This window comes from Amphibalanus amphitrite, unplaced genomic scaffold (genome assembly GCF_019059575.1).
Source record: "Amphibalanus amphitrite isolate SeventyFive unplaced genomic scaffold, NRLGWU_Aamphi_draft 000037F_arrow, whole genome shotgun sequence".
NCBI lineage: Eukaryota > Metazoa > Arthropoda > Thecostraca > Balanomorpha > Balanidae > Amphibalanus > Amphibalanus amphitrite.
This window is the reverse complement of record NW_024881533.1, coordinates 87062-106301: the sequence shown is the minus strand read 5'-3', so window position 1 is coordinate 106301 and position 19240 is coordinate 87062. Positions and strand designations below refer to the sequence as shown.

Genomic DNA, 19240 nt, shown 5'->3' with positions numbered 1-19240 from the left:
CAGTCGCTGTCTGAAGGTACAGCCTCTCTGGTGCCGAGCGGTGCGACAGATAATGATCCGTTATCTACCCATTAGGGGGACACTGACTAATCCATTGTCCATCCCGTCCAGTGCTGTGAGACGGATACAATGTCCGTGGGCCACTGACCCTCCCTTCCAATCGACTGGGTGGAAGGACAGCGATACCGACACGTCCTTTCACAGGCTGCCTGACCACCCGCCGACCAGCGGGCGATCCCAGCATACGGCATCAATATAGGACATTAGACATCCCTTCCAAACCGGCTGATTACTGACAGGTGATGGCGGCCGGCGCAGTTCAATCATACTAAGGCTCATATATTCAGTCATGAACTACTATGCGAGCTCAATGTGCACTGTCTCGGAGCTTAGTTTTCTGGCTGAGTTGGATGTTGTATGACTCAAATGTCTATAATGCCCTTCGAGTGCCTGGCCGGCCGGGCGGCGGGCCTCTGGTCTAGCCTGACGGCTTCATTTAGCCGGGGTCAGGCACCCGACCGGCCCGACCACTCGGCGGCGCCCGGGGCTGACGTCTGGCCGTCCAGCGGCAGACCAAAGCTCGGCGCCTACCCACGAGGTCACCGCGGCGGGCGGCGGGCGGTCGGGTCACCTTGGCGGCGCCGTGTCGCACAGGCGGCCCACCGCGCCGGACGGGCGGCGGCCACCTCGGCGACAGAGCACGCGTGCCGCCCCGCCCCGGCCCCGTCCGCAGCCAGACGGCGTCGGACCGCCCACGTGGCCGCCGGCGGGGAGCGGGGCACCCTCGCCGGGTCACCTCGCCGGGTCACAGGGGGCACCGCGCCGGGTCTGACGGGGAGCAGCGGAGTCCTCGGTAAATCGGGGCACCTCACCACCAGGGTCAGACGCAGACCACCTGAAGGGGTCAGACGGGCCACAGAAGAGAGACTCAAGCCAGCATTCAGCAATGAGAAAGGGGAATGAATAGCCAATGTAACAGCCCACCAAAGGCCACTTTAAAGCTACGCACGATTATGATCCACGATCAGAGTCGACAATGAAAGACAAGCACACTGACCAATCGGAGGCGCAATTGGAACAACACTATTTCGATTTTTCGAAGCATCACATTTCTTCAATATTCGTCTCCGAGAACAGATGGAAAGGGTTACAAATGTCGGAGACAAAATAAATGACAGCCCGTGCGTTGTGTTTTTCATCAATGTTTTTAATGCAGATATCCAGTTTCGGACGGTCATTGTGCTCCGATCGTTCACTGTGGCGCCACGCCGCCCGACGGCCGGTGTTGCCGCCCGCCGTTCACACAGTCTCCGCACACCAATCAGGCCGGCCGGCCGACCCAAACGCCGTCTGGCACCACATCCGGCCCGCGCGCAACGTAAAAACCCAATGCATCGGCCCCGGTTTTTGCACGGTGCAGGTAAAAACGGCGAGAGGGCCGGCCGGCGCGGCCCAGATCTGCCGGTGACGCCGCCGGCCGGCCGGCCGGCCTAGTCGATCTCTAGCCAGCCTTTGTTTGAAGTGGCCAACAGAGAGAAGCGTGACGAACAGAGACACGACGAGCGAATAAACGTGTTCTTACATGTGTTTTAGATTGTGCAATGCCCAATGCCCTTGCATGCTTATCGCCGATTTAACTTGTGCAAAAGTATACTTCTGACAATAATCCGCACAGCTAGTCAATTAGAATGCCAAATGGGTCCAAGAAATATGCCATACGACTTCAATGTCATGAAAATTTACCCAAACCAATCACGAATTTTGTGCTCAACAAAATTTCAATAAAAATTGTTGGAAGTTATAAGCAAGACAACTGCATCAGCCATCAACAAGGCACAGTTATTTGCAGGGGCCCCTGCGCAGCTGTTGACGTGTTCTCTAGTGCTGGCCGGCGGCGGGCGGGCTGTGACCCTCCGGCCGCCGCGGGACTGACCTTGCTGAAATAGCCGACCACGTGGCACCCCTCCGAGTCAGCCACCGTCATCACGTAGAACAGAAACGGTTCCACATCAAAGTAGAGCGTCTTGTTGTCCAGGAACAGCTTGGCCAGCAGACAGAGGTTCTGGCAGTAGGACTTGAACCGGCGGCCGTCCACCTCGAACACCGAGAGAGCGTCCTTCCTGAGGGCGGTGGAAGAGAGGGAGGGCGTGAGTGAGAGGGTGAGTGAGTGAGTGAGAGGGTGAGTGAGTGAGTGAGTGTGTGAGTGAGTGAGTGTGTGAGTGAGTGAGTGAGTGAGTGAGTGAGTGAGTGAGTGAGTGAGTGAGTGAGTGAGTGAGTGAGTGTGTGAGTGAGTGAGTGCGTGGGTGAGTGGGTGCGTGGGTGAGTGGGTGCGTGGGTGAGTGGGTGCGTGGGTGAGTGGGTGCGTGGGTGAGTGGGTGCGTGGGTGAGTGGGTGGGTGAGTGGGTGGAAGAGTCGGAAAGACAGACAGGCGACAGACAGATACATGGTTTACGCGTTTTGGAAAACTCAGCGCAACGAAACTCCACTGTGTTAGCACGGTTTTGTTAAGACATCAAGCCTTACTTATCAATCAATAGCTAGTAAACAAGCAAGATGAATGATGATATTCATGTCACCAGTCACCCTTTGCCATACCCAAAACCACCGCCGACCCCGCCACACAGAGCCCCTTATCCCCGTGCGGCCTTCGACACCGCCGCCAGCGCCACCTACCTGTAAATCTCATCGCCCGGCGGGAAGCGCCACACACACTTGGCGTTGTGGCGCTCGAGCGAGGTGCGGCAGCGCAGGTACTTGAGGCAGTATTGGCAGATGAACATTTTCGAGCCGCGCGCAGAGTCCTCCGGGTACGGCGACTGGTACCACACCTCCATCTCGAAGCGGCCCATCTCGATCGAGTGCAGGCCCGGCGTGTCGGGCAGGTTACGCAGGTTGTCCTCCTGCGGGACGGAGGGCGGACGGTTAGCAGCTTGGCGAAGTATTGCTGAATTAACATCTGTGAAGCAGTGAGACTGGCGTGAAGCTAACTAGTGCGACTTGAGAGGTCAGCAGAGACAAACTGTCAAACTGCCGACCAATTAACACGCACATAGTTATAACCCGCGGTCCGTCCCACCCGCCGTGCGCCCGCGCCGCACCCAGCACTCACGATCTGGGCGCTGGCGGCCGCCTGCGCCTCCCTGAACAGCATCAGGTCGTAGCTGGGCGCCAGGCTGTCCAGGTCGATCTCCCGCGACCGGTCATCGTCTATCACCTCGGGCTTTCGGTCCATGTTCTCTGCGGGGTCAGAGGGGTCGCCGTGGTCAGAGGAGGCAGGTCGGGACGGAACAGGACATAGGGACCGCCGGCCGAGCAGCAAAGACGAGTCCAGCTCTTCTACACGAAATACTTCACGTTACGTTCAACAGTATTACCTGCCCGAACAAAAGGTCCGCTTGACTTCACAACACCACGCTGCCCAATACCCGTAACTCCCAATAAAATAAACCTCGCTTCAGACTGATTGAAACCACTCCCCCATTCATCAGAAACGGTCTCACTTTTCAGGTCCACTACCAGCAGCCCCCCACACCAGCTACCAAGCAGCGAGTCGGCGGACCGCTACCCTGTCCGTACGCGACTGCCGGACGTGGATCCCTCCCCAGTGCCCGTGCCTGTCGACTGTCGGCGGATCCCTCCCCAGTGCCCGTACCTGTCGACTGTCGGCGGATCCCTCCCCAGTACCCGTACCTGTCGACTGTCGGCGGATCCCTCCCCAGTGCCCGCGGTACCTGTCGACTGTCGGCGGATCCCTCCCCAGTGCCCGTACCTGTCGACTGCCGGCGGATCTCTACCCGTACCTGTCGACTGTCGGCGGATCCCTCCCCAGTGCCCGCGGTACCTGTCGACTGTCGGCGGATCCCTCCCCAGTGCCCGTACCTGTCGACTGCCGGCGGATCTCTACCCGTACCTGTCGACTGTCGGCGGATCCCTGCCCTGCCCGTACCTGTCGACTGTCGTCGGATCTCTACCCGTACCTGTCGACCGCCGGACATGAGTCTCTGCCCTGCCTGTACCTGTCGACTGTCGGCCGTGGATCTCTGCCCCGTACCCGTACCCGTACCTGTCGACTGCCGCCGCTGGCCGGTGATGCGCGACACGTAGCTCTTCTGCTCGGGGGTCACCTGGCCGCTGCGGTATTTGTTGAGCGCCTTCTGGCGGTCCGAGGCGCGGATCTCCCGCTCCAGCTGGTGGTCCTGGGAGGTCAGGTCAGGGCAGGTCAGGTCAGGTCAGGTCAGGGTACGTCAGGTCAGGTCAGGTCAGCAACGACACAGCTGACAAGTCAGAGTTTCAATCTGAGCCAGGTGAAGATAGACGCATACAGGGTGTCCCAGAATTGACCGAACACTTATTTTCTGGCCAAAAGTACGATTACGCCCGATTCTAATGAGATAGAAGCTTCATACGTTTATAAGAAACCCCTTAGCTATCGAGCTTGGAGACAGTACGCTTTTGTTGACCGGTCACGACTCGAGTCAATTATTATACAGAGTCAACAAATAGTAGTTCCTTTCCGTTTTTTAGCCTAAGCCACCAAAAGGCAACCATGGTGAATCAACTGCAGTTCTGAACTTTGCAGACGGACTTTCGGCATGGTTCCTTCAGGATAGCTCCAGCAGCTCATCAGCAAGCAGGTAAGAGTAAGCAAAGCGCAGTTACATCAGCGAGCAAAGCCAGAGAGAGCAAGGTATGACATGATTGACCAGCCTGGGCGAGGCCAAAACGGAGCACGCACCTGCAGTCGTCAAGCGGGTGGTTGCCATGATATGGTCAGCAAACGTCACCGATCTACCTGCAAGCTAGCTTAACCCGCGCCCGGCTGGGGGTCCTGGATTTCCACGCCCTGCTGGGGGAGGCACTATGGGACGGATGGCCCCCGGAATGCCCACTTAATCGAAAAACAAAGATTGCATTTTTGCAGTTGCAAAGATGGTTTCTGATGTAGAATTTACGTGCGGATGCAGCGGTGGTATTTATTTTTTGATTAGGCATCTGTAATACCGTCAAAAACTGTCTCAAAATCCGACAATATGATAACCGGAGCGGTCACTGACTGAAATGCGTTTTTATATGACTGTTTTCTGTCGGTCACCGAGCCTGGTAGTTTTCATCGTTTCATCGCATACTGGTAGCATGTTGACAAGTTGTTTATTGGCTAACATGTGAGCTGTTAACGAAGTCTTCGAGTGATTTTTTTTTGCAGATTTGGTGCATTTGAAATAAGATCCACAAAGCTGTCGTAACCAGTTGAACATCGATAAGTAAGTGTATGGCTACAAAAAAGTACCACGGAGTACCGTCTCATTTTTGCCGATTTTAGAATTCCCAGTACCTTGTTTAGTTGATCTCCAAAGGGTTCGTGCTACTATCTGCTACTCTTTGAGATATTCCAGTGCAAAGTCATCGTATACACGCCGGCCGGCCGCCGAGTACAAGTGGCCGCGGCCGCGCCGACGTGGCTGGGCCGGCCGACTCTACTGTCGCTGGCGGGCACCCGCCCCTGCCGCCGTGTCTCCGATGACCGAGGGACAATGCGGTGCTTGGTGTCATATTATGAGAAGGCCACGGCAATTGGTGAAGATGATATGCTCAGCTTGGGTGACAAGCCACGTTCAGTGTCGCTGCCACGTTACAATGACTTCAGTTCGCATTCGAGTGCGTAGGAGAGCACATCGCGAGATGCTTAATCTTCGCGTATGCTTCCAAGTACCGAAACATTCCTCTGTTGCAGGTCAAACACAAAATAATGACATAGTACGCCAATCGAGTGACGTCATATGCAGCGTAACTGCCATTAGTTAACCCGCGCCCCGTAGGGGAGGCCGAAACGGCCCCCCTTGTCCTTTTCCGTCGATATCTTCTAAACGGCTGGAGATATCGCCACCAAACTTTCAGGACCGCTCCGGGCATCAATTTTACACATTGTGACCAAAAATTTTTTCCAGAGGCTATGACAGGTTGGCCACAAATGACGTCAGAATGACGTCATGTTCTGCCATTTTCGACCGAAAAAAGACCTTTGCAAGAAGAGCTGGTAGGCCTACAGCTTTGAAGATACAGAAAAATGATCAAGACATAAAAGGTGTAGAATTGACAGGGCTACAAAACTGCTATCTCAGATTTTGAAATTTTTGTATTTTAACCCCCCAAAATTAAAAATGCAATTTTTTGGATATATCAGCCAAAAAATCCAAAAAGTTTTTTGAGTTTCGAAAAAACGAGATATATGTCATAGTACCTACCGTCTTCTATCTACATACCAAATTTCAGATCAATATCTCCTTTTTTGGCCAAGTTATAGCGAAAAAACTTCAAAAATGATGACGTCAAATTTTTCAAACTCAATTTTTAGCAATTCTAGACCACGTAGAGCAAAACAAAGACCACCATTGGACTCCCCGTGACAAGCTGCATCGAATGGATACCCATTTTATGCAAAAATATCAACTTTGAAATTTGACCTTATTAATTTGACCTGACCTTGACCTGACCTTCACCGGAACATAATCTAAACTGACCCCAAAGGCTGCCTGACCTACATAATCGCATTTGTCATGTAAAATGGACCATAAAACATGTATCACACGACACTTTCATATTGTGACCCCGAGTGACCTGACCTCTGTGACCTGACCTGGTATCAGTGACCTCAGATAGCGAAGTATGTGTTTGACGAACAATGTACCATCGATGGTTTTCAATAACTTACCAATTTACTCGATTTCACAACACATTTATTGAAATGCCTGTGAACGGTGAAAATATGACCTTTGACCTGACCTGTGACGTCATCGGTTTGACCTAGGTCAATGAAATTCGGTCACAAGGTAGTTCCCGGGTGGGGCTATCGAACGTTGTTTGAATTTTGAAAATCGGCCGGTAAATTTCCGAGATCTTGGGGGGGGCGAAACGCCCCCCCCCCCCCTACGGGTGGTAGGGTCCGCCGGTAGCCCTACGGGGCGCGGGTTAACATCTAACGATGAAATAAGCATCATAATTGGACTCAGCGCACCAAATTACCTCATAGAGCACCAAAAATATATTGTTTTAAGGCTTCCCTGATTTAATGGGCATTTTGGAGGTCGTCCGTCCCATAGTGGGAGGGGGTGTTTGAACACCCCCCCCCCCCTTCTAACTCGGCTCCTGGGCCACGTAGCGATACGCGGAAGGCGGCGTTCGAAAGAGCGTCAAAAATAATGAGGAAATCACTTCGGTCAAATTTTTGGTCAGGTCAAAGGTCAGGTCACCAGAGGTCATTGAAGGCAAAATTTCGCCGATTTCCAGGTCGAATGTCGACAATTTCCAAGAAGCCCACGCATAACTCGGGAACCAATAGAGCTACAGCGCCGCGGAAAAGCGCATTCGATAGCCCTATTAACGCCCTTTCTGAGTGACTTTCTCAGATTTGACCTAACTGTAGGATACTGGGCCGGAAAGGCCTGCGAGGGATATAAACGTATTTAGTATTTAGATAATACTTGTAAACACGTTAGATGCATGTTGATCACTGGCCTGTATTCATCCGTCATCTCATAGCAATTTGATAACACGCACGTGCTGACGACATAACGAATCCTTCATGCCCTTCCCCCTTCCTGTGACCCTACTTCAGAAACGTAGGGTCGCAATGCTTGTAACTTCCGTTTCTGTGTAGCGCTGTCCACTGAGCGTCATCGACAGACGCCGCGTCGGAATTCTAGCGCGTGCGCTGCGTCGTGGTGCACCTAAACTTGGCGGTTGGACATGCTGACGACATAACGAATCCTTCATGCCCTTCCCCCTTCCTGTGACCCTACTTCAGAAACGTAGGGTCGCAATGCTTGTAACTTCCGTTTCTGTGTAGCGCTGTCCACTGAGCGTCATCGACAGACGCCGCGTCGGAATTCTAGCGCGTGCGCTGCGTCGTGGTGCACCTAAACTTGGCGGTTGGACATCCAAACCTACCCCTTGGACTGGGGCGCGCCGCTGTTCCTGCGTTGAGGAACTTCTGGAGCTCAAAGGCGGAGTCGCGTGACGACTTGCCGCAGGCGGTGGCTGTGACAGCTCCATGTTGTGTACCTCTCGTGGTGCGTCGCTGACTGATCTCTGCACGGGGCGGCATGGTGAAGGCGACAACATGTACTGAGAGGTGAGACGATGCTGAGAGGTGGGTCGTCCCAGGGACTCGCTGGCGCGTGGAGTAGCCGCTGTGACCCTCTCTCGGGCGGTAGTGGCCGGCGTGCGAGCTGGGTTCATGGGCTGCACCTTCTTGAGGAACCGTCGATTCCGCAGAGTTATTCTGCCGCTTCCGTCCATCTTAATGCTGTACTGGCGATTACCGAGTGTCTCCACCACGAGTCCGGTTCTATCCCAGCGTGTAGGTTTGGGACCGTGCTGGTTTTGGACGAGCACGACGTCCCCTACGCTGAGTGGTTCCAGACACCTGTCGGTCACCTTTGCGTGCAACCGCGAATGGCCTCGCTCGCGGAGATCCCGCAGCTTTCCCCATTCTGGTCGGGCATGGGACGGCATCGGTAGGCCATCTCTGAGCGGTCGGCCGAAGATGATCTGTGCTGGACTCTCCTGCGATGCCCCGCGGCCGGGCGTGTTACGATACTGGAGCAGCGCTCGGGTAACCTGATCTGTGTTCAAATGCCCTGACCTACTTGTGTTTTCCTGGAGAAGGCGCTTCGCCGTTTTAACAGCTACCTCTGCACGCCCGTTGCTTTGAGGGAAATATGCCGATGACATTCTGTGTTTCACTCCCCAGCGCTTCAGGAACGCTCGGAATTCTTCACTGCCGAATGGCTGTCCCCCATCAGTTTCAATGATCTGCGGAACCCCCCACTGGCCGAAGTATGTCCGGACTTCTGTTGCCAGCGTTTTTGATGTGCCGTCTACCATCCGAGTGATGCTGACCCAGCCTGAGTAGCGGTCCACATAGATGATGTAATGGTGCCCCATCATCTCAAAGTAGTCAAGGCACACCATCTCGAACGGGAACTCTGGGACTGGCGACTCGAGTGGAGATTCGGCTGGCTGAGACGGGGATATTCTTTGGCATACTCTGCACTGCATCCTTTTCTGCGTGATCGCGGCGTCCATGCCCGGCCAAAAGAAGCGGTTCCTGGCACTGTTCTTCATTCCCACTTCTCCTTGGTGCGCAGAGTGCAGGCAGTCGAGGACCTCCACCCGAAGAGACTTTGGAATGAAAATTTTCTTGTCGTGGAACGGCACTCCTTCCAGGTGGTGAAGCTCATGTCGCATGGGCCAAAATATCTTCAAGTGGTCTGGGACCGCAGTGCGGGAGTCCGGGAAGCCGCTGTCGATGAGGTTGACGAGCTCGACGCTCGTGCTATCAATGAGACACTCGTCCTTTACAAGGTCCCAAGTTATGGCTCGGAATCCGTTCTGGTCCGCTGTCAGAGGTGACACCTGTGCACTGGCAACCATCGACTTGTGGAGATCGTCTGCATACCTGACATCTCGGTCTGTTGGCTCCGCTCGTATGGCTGCAAACACGTCTGTCAGCGTGCTCGTCAGAGCCGTGGATCCCGACGCTGCGGCTGGAGACGGGTATCGTGAAGCAGCATCAGGACCCGTGTTTGTGTTTCCTGCCACGTGTTTGATCCGGAACCGGTACATCAAAGACCTCTCCTTTAGGCTGAATAGCCGTGGGTTTTTGATGTTTTCTAGCGACTGATCCGAGAACAGCTTTACGAGCGGCTTGTGGTCAACGGCAACAGTCAGACTTGGGCACCCCAACACGAACATTCGGCACTGTTGAAGCCCATAAACGAGCGCCAGGGCCTCTCCCTCGACCGGGGCGTATCGGGATTCGGCTTCAGTTAAAAAACGACTTCCCGCAAAGATTAGCTTCCAGTGGTCGGGTCCACAATGTGGTGCCTGGTCGATGCTGCACTGACAGTGTTTTTGCTGGAGCAGGAAACCGATGCCCGTCTTACTCCAGTCCGTGGAGAGACAGGTCGGGCGATGCGGCTCAAACGACCGGACACCGTCTTCCACGCATTGGACGACTGCATCCTTGGAGTGCTGGAATAGCTGATCCAGAGTGTCGTCCCAGTAGAACTTGCACCCAGTCTTGGTTTTCAGCAGTTCTCTGAAAGGCGCCATCACTTTGGATTGCGCGAATGCGTATGACACTTGGTTGACAAGGCCGAACCAGCTTCGGATTCCCGTGGTATTGGTCGGGGTCGGGAAGTCACGAATCGCGCTCAGGAGGCGTTCAGTAGGCTTGTAGCCTCCAAGTGTAATCGTGAATCCCGCAAAATCTACGGTATCTGCTCCAAAAATAAACTTAGACGGGTTGAATACCACCCCGTTGTCGCCACAGAGGGTGATGTATTGAACTGTGTGCCAAAACGAATCTTCAAGCGACCGGTCCCAAAGGAGGGAGTCGTCTACGCATCTTTTCAGCCGCTCCACATCCGCTGTTAAGTCATCCATGCGGCGAGTGTACGCGTCCCCGGACGCGTGAAATCCTTGGGGAGCACGCTTGTATCGGTACCTTCCGAACTCTGTAATGAAGGTGGTGGCGTCCCGTGCCTGTTCGGCGAGAGGCAGGCTATGGTATCCATTCCAAGCATCCAGCACCGTCTTCTTCGTTCCAGGCGGTACGTCTGATACCAGGTTGAACGGCGTGGGCGTGTGATGTGTCTCCCGTAGGGTAGCTTCGTTTACGCTTGTGAGGTTGACTGTTCGGCGGGGAGATCCATCCTTCTTTGGGGCCACAACCATTCTTGAGCACCAGCGGGTGGGTGTGCCTGGCGGAACGGGTTCTATGATACCGAGACGGACATCACGGTCGAGATCTGCCTTCACTTGTTTCTTCCAATGATGCGGTATCGGGATAGGTGTGTGTACCGCGGTGGGAGCAGCATCAGGCGTAAAATGTATCTCAACTGGTGGTCCCGACATCTCCTGCAGTGGCTGGTGCTCACAGGTATTGAACGCGCTGCTTGCGTAGCGAATCTTGATCCACTGTTCGATTTTGTCTCTGTTGGCCTCCGTCGCCGGGTATGGTATTTTGTCCGGGGGCGGCGGCACCGCCGATCTCTCCAGACACCCGCATGGGGCTCTTTTCTGTCCGAGTGTTGCGCTGGTTGTGTCTTTTACGTGAGAGGCAGTCTCCGAGGCGGCAGGCTCGGAGGATGAAGGAGCGGGGAAACTTTGAGACACCACTCCTAGGTCCTTGAGTGCCCTCTCTGACAGGTAAATGCCCCTCGTGTTACGAGAGACATATACTACCTGTTTGGTGGCTCTGCCGTTGACTTCAATGCGCAGGAGTAGTGAGCCAAGCACGTCTAGATTCATGCCCGTTACCCCGTGGATGCGGTGAGATGTCTTGAGGAGGTATCTCTCAGGGCAGTGGAGCAGTTTGAGGAGTTCTGGGCCGCTCGAGCATGTCATCGCCCCTGTGTCTGCACACGCTGTGGTGCGCGCTCCGTTTGGCACTCTAGCGTGCTCTCGTGTGGTCAGACGTTTGCCCAGTTTGGCGTGAGAGTCATGCAGGATTGTTACCGTGATTGGTAGGTTTGGATGCGACTTCGGCTGCGCTGGTGTGAACTCGTTGCCGTTCCATTCCATGTGAGGAATTGTGTTACCTGCGCTGGCGTCATGCGCCGCAGAGCAACTGTCCGTGGTGGCCGTAGCGGTGCTGCCCGTTTCGGGAGAGCTGCTGATTGTGGCTTGGTCGGCTGATGCGTCTGTATGCACGGATGCGTCTGATGCGAATACATCATCTGCCGACTCACTGCTGATCTGAGTTTGGCGTCCGCTTCGGCAAGCAGAAGAAAAGTGATTAAGCTTGTTGCAGCGACCGCATATTTTTCCACGCGCCGGACAAACCGGGTCCTGGAAACGCGGGTTGTTTGTCTTGTGACGGTCACCACACCACTTGCAGTGCATGACTTTCGGACCCCGGCGACTGTCGCCGTCGGGCGGTTTGGTGACGGAGCGCCGCTGCTGGCGCTGATATTGAGAGACGTGAGCCGCTATGAGATCTGAGCTGACTGCCGGAGCTTGTCTGTCTGTCGCAGAATGTAGTTTTCTTTCGCTGTTCTCGGCCGCCTGCATAGATTGCAGCGCCCGGAACTTCGCATCAAAGCCCGGATAACGGTCCACAGCTGACAGTATCTCATTTTGATGACGCTGGTTATAGAGTCCTACAACAAGCTGAGTCTGCAGAACGTCGTTTTCGTAGCTCAGTGGTCCAGGCTCCTGGCTGTCAGCATGAGGACGGTGGGCATTGACATAGAACTCGCATAGAGCGGCCTTAGATCGCAGTCTGGCTACGAACTGTGTTATGTCCTCGCCCTCGAATTGCCGCATCTCATGGAACTGTCGACGATGCACCGCCGTATGAAGTGCCTGGACGGCCACAGACTTGATGTGCGTCAACAACTCTTCCTCACTGTCATTCATCAGACTGGGACCGCGCAGCTGAAAGAGTCGTTTTTCCAGCTCGGAGCTGCAGGCCGAGAGCAGTTCCTGTGTCATGCAGTTGTCTGCTAGACCAGCTGCGCTCTTATAGCGGTCCCACTGAAACTTGAACAGGCGCCAATCTTCATCGGTGGCGTCCAGTCCTATCTGAGGACGTGGTATGCTAGATTTCGCTGGACCTTGTCCCCGAGTCAGTAGCGCTTGGAACTGCGCGTCAGTTAAAGTGATCAAGGTGGGAGCATTAGCCATGATTATTCAAGTTTCAACTTTACCTGTTAATCTACCGACCGCGCCATGTAGGATACTGGGCCGGAAAGGCCTGCGAGGGATATAAACGTATTTAGTATTTAGATAATACTTGTAAACACGTTAGATGCATGTTGATCACTGGCCTGTATTCATCCGTCATCTCATAGCAATTTGATAACACGCACGTGCTGACGACATAACGAATCCTTCACTAACGTCAACGGTTTTGCCTGCAGGGGGCAAAAACTGCAAAAATAGCCGATTTTTTCGGAAACAGTTTTTCTGCAATAACTTTTGACCCAAGCCTTGTACGAGCTTACTTTTACCGGCATCGTGTTCCTCTCGTCAAGACGCATCGAATGAACTATAACTTGACCTTGAAAGGTCAACTTGAAAATTTGACCTCAGGTCAAGGTCATGACTTGACCGGAAAGGGTCATGTTGCATATCAGTCGATCCGTATCGTCGAGCTGAACACATCTAAGGCGTTTTCATCGCTCTAGCATGCCTCTATCAAAAGTTATTTGCGAAAAACTGTTAGATACCATTCGTGACCTAAGATGACCTCAGGGCATAAACAGGGGTCACGGACACCATTTTCATGTTCAGTGTGACTAAACCACTTGTAATTCAGTGTTTGGGAGTGTTTATAATGTCTTTCGTCCAAAAGAGGCGCATTTCAATTTTCTCCCATTGACTTATAATGGGGAGGTCGCAAAATTGACCTGACCTTAGGTCATCGATATCAAAATTCTGAGATATACATTTTGTACATGCTATTGCTCTTAGCAATCGCTGAAAGTTTCAAAGCGATCGGTCACTCGGTGTAGCTATGACAGACATTGAAACTTTTTATGAGGTGAGGTCACTTCAAGTGACCTGGTGACCTGACCTTGAATGACCTTGGTCTGAAATTTTCACAACATGTGTAGAATTGATGTATGATAAGGTGTACCAAAAATGGCGGAGCGCCGCCGTTTTTGAGATATTCGCGAAAAACCACAAGGGGGGGGGGTGTTCAAACACCCCCCCCCCCCCCCAGCAGGGCGCGGGTTAACAACTGGTCAGGACTAGCTACAAAACATCAATGCACTTTTCACCCCTATCGTCAACAAAAAAAGGAATTTGGGACCTTTGGAATGAAAAGGATGCCAAAACTTACAAAAAGGCAGAGCAAATCGCTGCAAGTTAGCCAAAATCATATTACATTGGACACAAAAGTGAACTGAAACACATTTTGTGGTCTTACGAATATCCAATTGAGGTATTCTGCCCTTTGCACCGCCAAAAGAAGTCTTGTTTGGACGTCAGATGGCGACAACGCTACAACAGCGGAGACGGCCAGACACCCATCGAAAATTAAAGTGTGAGACATTTTGAGCCATAGTTCACTCATTCAGCTTCATGTGATGCTCCAAACATGACTGTTACAAGAGAGTACCACTGGTCACATTCTAGCATTACAAAAACTGGCTGCCGTCAACCGAATGGCCATGAACGGGTTCGTTCTGGAAACCAAATCTGCTGGAAGCCAAAGGTCGCGCCATGTTCAGGCATGGAGGTTCTCTATTTCCGATGCCAAAAACAACGTTACAGTGGTGTGGGCAGAATTTTTCGTTTTGGGGGAGAATGCCTTATTACCTGGAACGGTTTGGATGTAAATTTAATTGAAAATATATGCAGTATCTTCCGGCAAAAGGTCAATGGAAACCGGCCTACAACCATTTTCGGGAGACCCGTAAAACAACTGAAACCAGCATGGGGTTTCATTTATCCGCAATTGCCGACTAATCTTGTAAAGAACGCGTCTATTGCATACCTATGTCATTTTGTTGCAGGCCTAGTTGACTATATTGAACGACAAGCATACTAATGTGCAAATCATTTTTTCCTCATCTTATACGCTGATAAACAGTGTTCGGTCAATTCTGGGACACCCTGTAGTCCAGCCAGGACATTAATGATGAGAAGGCAAGCCTGACCTTCACGGCGCATTATATGGCACATGACTTGGAAATGGATGATACCGAGTGGCCGGTGGCGTATCGCTGTGACCTGTACAGTGTACGTCTGTAGTAAGTATTTAGTAGGGGAGGGGGACGGCCGGCGGCGTACCACTGTGACCTGTGCGCCTGCAATGCGGAGTAGTGGGGGAGGTAGGGACGGTTGGCGGCGTACCTTGGCCTGGGCGTCCGTGGTGCGGTGGAAGACGGGACAGGCGATGCGGCTGAAGTGTCGCTCGTAGAGGCCGCTCAGGTGTCCCCTGCTGTCACAGCCCGGCACCGGGCACGAGCCCTCGCCCATGGTGGGCGGCCGCTGCGGCGGCGGCTGATCGGCGGCCGGCCGCGGCGGCGCCGGCCCGCTGCCCCCCAGACGCTTCTTCTTGCGCGGGCCCTTGGTGCCCTGCTGACTGTCCGCTGTGGGACGGGGCGGGGCGGGGCGGGGCGGCGGGATAGCTCACAAATCTCAGCACATCACAGCTGCTGCAAACCGGCCACATTCGCACTGCTCAGTCGTTCTATTATGTGCAGTTCTAAATGGAGGCATTTATTGGCATGATTATGTGGATACTTGGCAGCTGCCTGTGAGTAGCTGCCATGTTTAATCTCAGCAGCACGGGCTATGTGCCACACTGATCCCACCTCGACCAAATGCCCCGTGCCGGGCAGGCGGTAGTCCGCAGTATACCCACCACTCCCGTCCCCGACTCCGAGCAGGTGTTGTAGATGGCTCTGCGGCCCGCTCCCCTAGTCCGGCGGCCGGCAGCAGGCAGTCCCTACTCACCGGTCTCCGACTCCGAGTCGGTGTTGTAGATGGTGCTCCGTTTCAGCTGGGAGCGCGAGGGCCGGGTGCTGCGCGTGCGCCGCCGGACCGCCTCGCTGTCCGAGGAGCCCGCCGCCGGCGTGGCCGAGCTGGCGGCGGCGGGCCGCGCAGGGGCCGCCGCCGCCGGCAGCCGGGTGGACGGCGCGGCACCGCCATCGGGCTCCTCGGCCGCCGACGACGAGCCGCTGTCGGCGCCTGGGGAGCACAGCGCCGTCGGATATCAACAGCACCGTCAGATATCGGCACTGAGAAACACCGGACCGTCAGATATCAGCAATGAGAAACACCGCACCGTCAGATCTCATATATCAGCAGTGAGAAACACCGGACCGTCAGATATCAGCACTGACAAACACAGCACCGTCAGATATCAGCACCGAGAAACACCGGACCGTCAGATATCAGCACCGTTGCCGAGAAACACCGGATTGTCGGAATTATCAGCACCATCACTGAGGAACACCGGACTGTGCGATGTTAGCACTAAGGAGCCGTCAGATATCGGGGGAGGCGTGCGGCGTTCCAGCACGTCAATTCACCGCTGGTTGACGAAACATGCACTTCACGCAACTTAGTGCTGCCCACTTCAAATAGTACGAAAATGGAATCGGTATCTAGTATCTACTTCCAGCAGAACCTCACAGCACTCAATGAATATCCAAACATAATTGGAGAGCCCTCAGCAATCAGTCCCGGTAGGCTCAACACACCACAGCCGCGCGGCTCCGCAGCGTCTCGCCGCCACCCACCTGAGCAGGCCCTGGAGGACGACAGGGACGAGTTTTTGGCCGGCCCGTTGGGTTTGCGGCCGGCCTTCTTGGGCGGCGCCTTGGCGGCCGGCTTGCTGGTCGTCTCTGCCTCGCTGGCGCTGCTCTCGTCCGGGCTGAAGATGCTCTTCTTGGCTGCCTTGGAGTCGGCGGCCGCCCGGCGCACCGGACTCTTGGGCGGCCCGCGGGCGGCGGACGCCGAGGTGGCGGAGCGTCCCGCAGCTGACCCGGTCGTGGAGCTGGCCTTCCGGCTGGCAGACTTGGACTGCGCCTCTGACCTGTCCGCGCCAGAACCGCCACAGGTCAGCCACGGAAGCGGAAGGGTCGGACGACGTGAAGGACCGGGAGAGATGAGGTCAGGGGAGTGACTAAATGAGCCAGGAGAGCTGGGGGCGGGGAGCAATGAAGCAAACAAGGGCGATGAATTCAAGTGCTTACGATTTTATCCAAAGACACCAAGATGTAAAGCTGCACTGCTCTGAAGGTTAGGACAGGAGCACAAGCATAGCTGGGTGACCACACGGATTAACGAAAACGGCCACGTTGGCAACTGTTCCTGAAAACGCAGCAAATGCAGGTGCCAGGCAGCCTTAATGAGCATCACTTCAATAACCTATGTATGTAGTAGACGTAGGGAATCCAATCTGTTTTGGTAGGAGTCGGACAAACTCCCATTGACCCAGTGAGCACGGCCGCACGCACCTGGTGGGTTTAGCCGGCGCGGAGCCGCCCGACGATTTGCGCCGTTCCGGCTGCGGTTTGGGACTTTTGCCGGGCGAGCGGCGGGTGGACCGCTGCGACCCGGCCGACTGCTCCGTGTCGGACGAGGACGAGTCGGACGAGCTGCCGGAGCTGTCCGAGCTGGAGCTGGAGCTGGACGAGCTGCTGGACGACATGGCGGCACCTGGGACAGACCTGGGGAGGGAGAGCGAGCGTTGAGACAAGAAGAAAGGGATAAGACAGACAGGAAGAGAGAATATGACAGTGGTGTCATTCATAAATAATTCCAATAATTATAAATGGGGTCATCTTTGCAATATCAAAGCCTGCCCTAGGGGGAGGGGGACCACAAAGTAAAATAGTTTCAACTTCCAACAATATCTTGTTGGTGCTGGGTCTTTCATTTGCATATTTTCTGAGGGGTACTGCTTGCATTCTGTGCTATTGTGAGGGCTGACCACCATGCAGCACATCTGTTTCATGAAACCATGCATATTGCAGGCCACAGTGGCCAATAATCGTGCAAACTCCTGATGCCTCCTTACCTAGTGCAGTGGAGGCATGACAACACCCCAGCTACATACTAGGAGACATGATAAGGCCAACCTGTGATCATGTTGTCTTTCACCACAAACTAAGTGTTTGACCAAACCTGAAATCCAAATTTTGTGGCATGCATTTAGTAGTGAAAATAAGTGGGGCCTGGTGGATGGAAGTTCCAGCCAGGCTGGTGTAGATTCATCACTCTGGCAGCCTGGCTGAACCACCTCATCAATTCTTCAGCTATACTTTTCCATCCAAACCAGGGGATCAGACATGAGATGATATGACAGGCCAGATGGAGGCAAGTTGATTTTAACTTAGTTCCTACTACCTACCTTACCTACCTAACCTAACCTACCTACCTACCTAGCTCCCAGAGTTGGGGCAGAGGCACAGGTAGTCCACCAATTGCTGCATGGTGCAGTTTTACTGTGGTTTGTGGCAGATTTTGCTTGGAACTCTGTGGAACACCACATAGCACTGTAATGAACTGTTGTAATAGCCAAAATTAATAAAACAGTAGGTTACCTACCTAAACAGGAAACAAAAAGAGGCAGGCCACAGACCTATCAAACTTTCATTTAAGCATTTACATTTTGTGGTGAAAGAATCTACACATTTTTCAATATGGGCTGTTGTGGATTTCCAGTCTAGTTGCTGCAGGCCGTTGCAGATTTATCACCAAGCAGGTCAGCTGAGGGATGTTCACTGGCACCATTAACTGCTGAGCGTGGTGTGTGCACTGTGCAGGGTGTGCAGCAGGCCTGGGAGCAGGGGATAGGTAGTCAGTATGACATCACACAGCTGTGTGTGGTGGACCGTACACAGCCATCTCCGTGGCCGGTCTCAAGCGACCACTGCGGTCCGTGTGCGGTGACGGAAGGCTGACATAGGGACGCCATGGGAGGAGCTTGGAGCCAGTGTATGGTCCTACCGCACACAGGGCCCGTGAACAGCCCTCTGGTGCAGCTCTGGGCTTGTCAACTCGTTGCCGCGCTCTGCAGTCTGGCCTGGCCTAGCCTCCGGCATCCTTGCCAGTTCAAGTTGCCGCCAGGTCAAGATCTGCCATCATCTGTTACCAGTTGTTTATGTCGCAAAGTGATGCTTACAACTTATGGTAAAACTTCAGTTTTTTTTCATAATAAAGAAACACAATTCTGATTCCCTCTCACCTCCAATTCGAGTTACCTATTTCAAAAAACGTGTAGCAGTAGTAAGACGTGATGCTGTTTCAAAACATTTGGCGATGACCTACTATGTTCGAAAACATCATTTGCTGTATGATATGTGAACGAACTCGAAAAACTCAACGATAACTCGTGCTGAGCGTCAGTTGAAAACAGCTCATCGATTTGTTTTGAACAGATTTTAAAAGGTGTTGCATAAATGATTTTGGTGCAAACGAAAAGTTGCGCTTTACCTAGCAGTTGTAATGCTAACTATGGGCTAACAAATTCCTATACTGATTTTTGCTTAGTTTTCGATTTTCAAATATAAAATAAATTTCACTGTAAAATTTTTAAGGAATTCATAATTTTTCAAACTGATGCTCGATAATTTTAAAAACGTTGAAACAAACAAAGCTTTGCTGTCATAAATTGTTCTTGGCAAAAGTTAAGGGAAATCTTCTGTGCTCTCAAATATTGCGCGAAGGGGACAAAATGAAATTTCCACCAAGTTTTCATTGATATCAAGCC

At 53.4% G+C, this 19240-nt stretch overlaps 1 protein-coding gene across 3 annotated transcripts in view; it reads right to left on the bottom strand.

Moving 5' to 3' along the window:
* Positions 1-18960, bottom strand: part of LOC122372505 (histone acetyltransferase KAT7-like) — a 125013-nt gene extending 106053 nt beyond the window's left edge. The window contains exons 1-10 of one of the 3 annotated variants that reach the window (XM_043349755.1): positions 18716-18721; positions 18106-18109; positions 16983-17195; positions 16263-16558; positions 15475-15708; positions 14869-15107; positions 4064-4196; positions 3110-3237; positions 2674-2900; positions 1934-2120 (exon numbers count right to left, since the gene is read on the bottom strand). In XM_043349755.1, the coding sequence (XP_043205690.1) occupies positions 1934-2120; positions 2674-2900; positions 3110-3237; positions 4064-4196; positions 14869-15107; positions 15475-15708; positions 16263-16558; positions 16983-17176 (1638 nt within the window). In that variant the 5' untranslated portion in view covers positions 17177-17195; positions 18106-18109; positions 18716-18721. Of the gene's footprint in view, positions 1-1933; positions 2121-2673; positions 2901-3109; positions 3238-4063; positions 4197-14868; positions 15108-15474; positions 15709-16262; positions 16559-16982; positions 17196-18105; positions 18110-18715 lie in introns of all 3 variants that reach the window. The other 2 variants (XM_043349746.1, XM_043349738.1) reach the window with 2 other exon arrangements.
* Between the last annotated feature and the right edge of the window lie 280 nt (positions 18961-19240).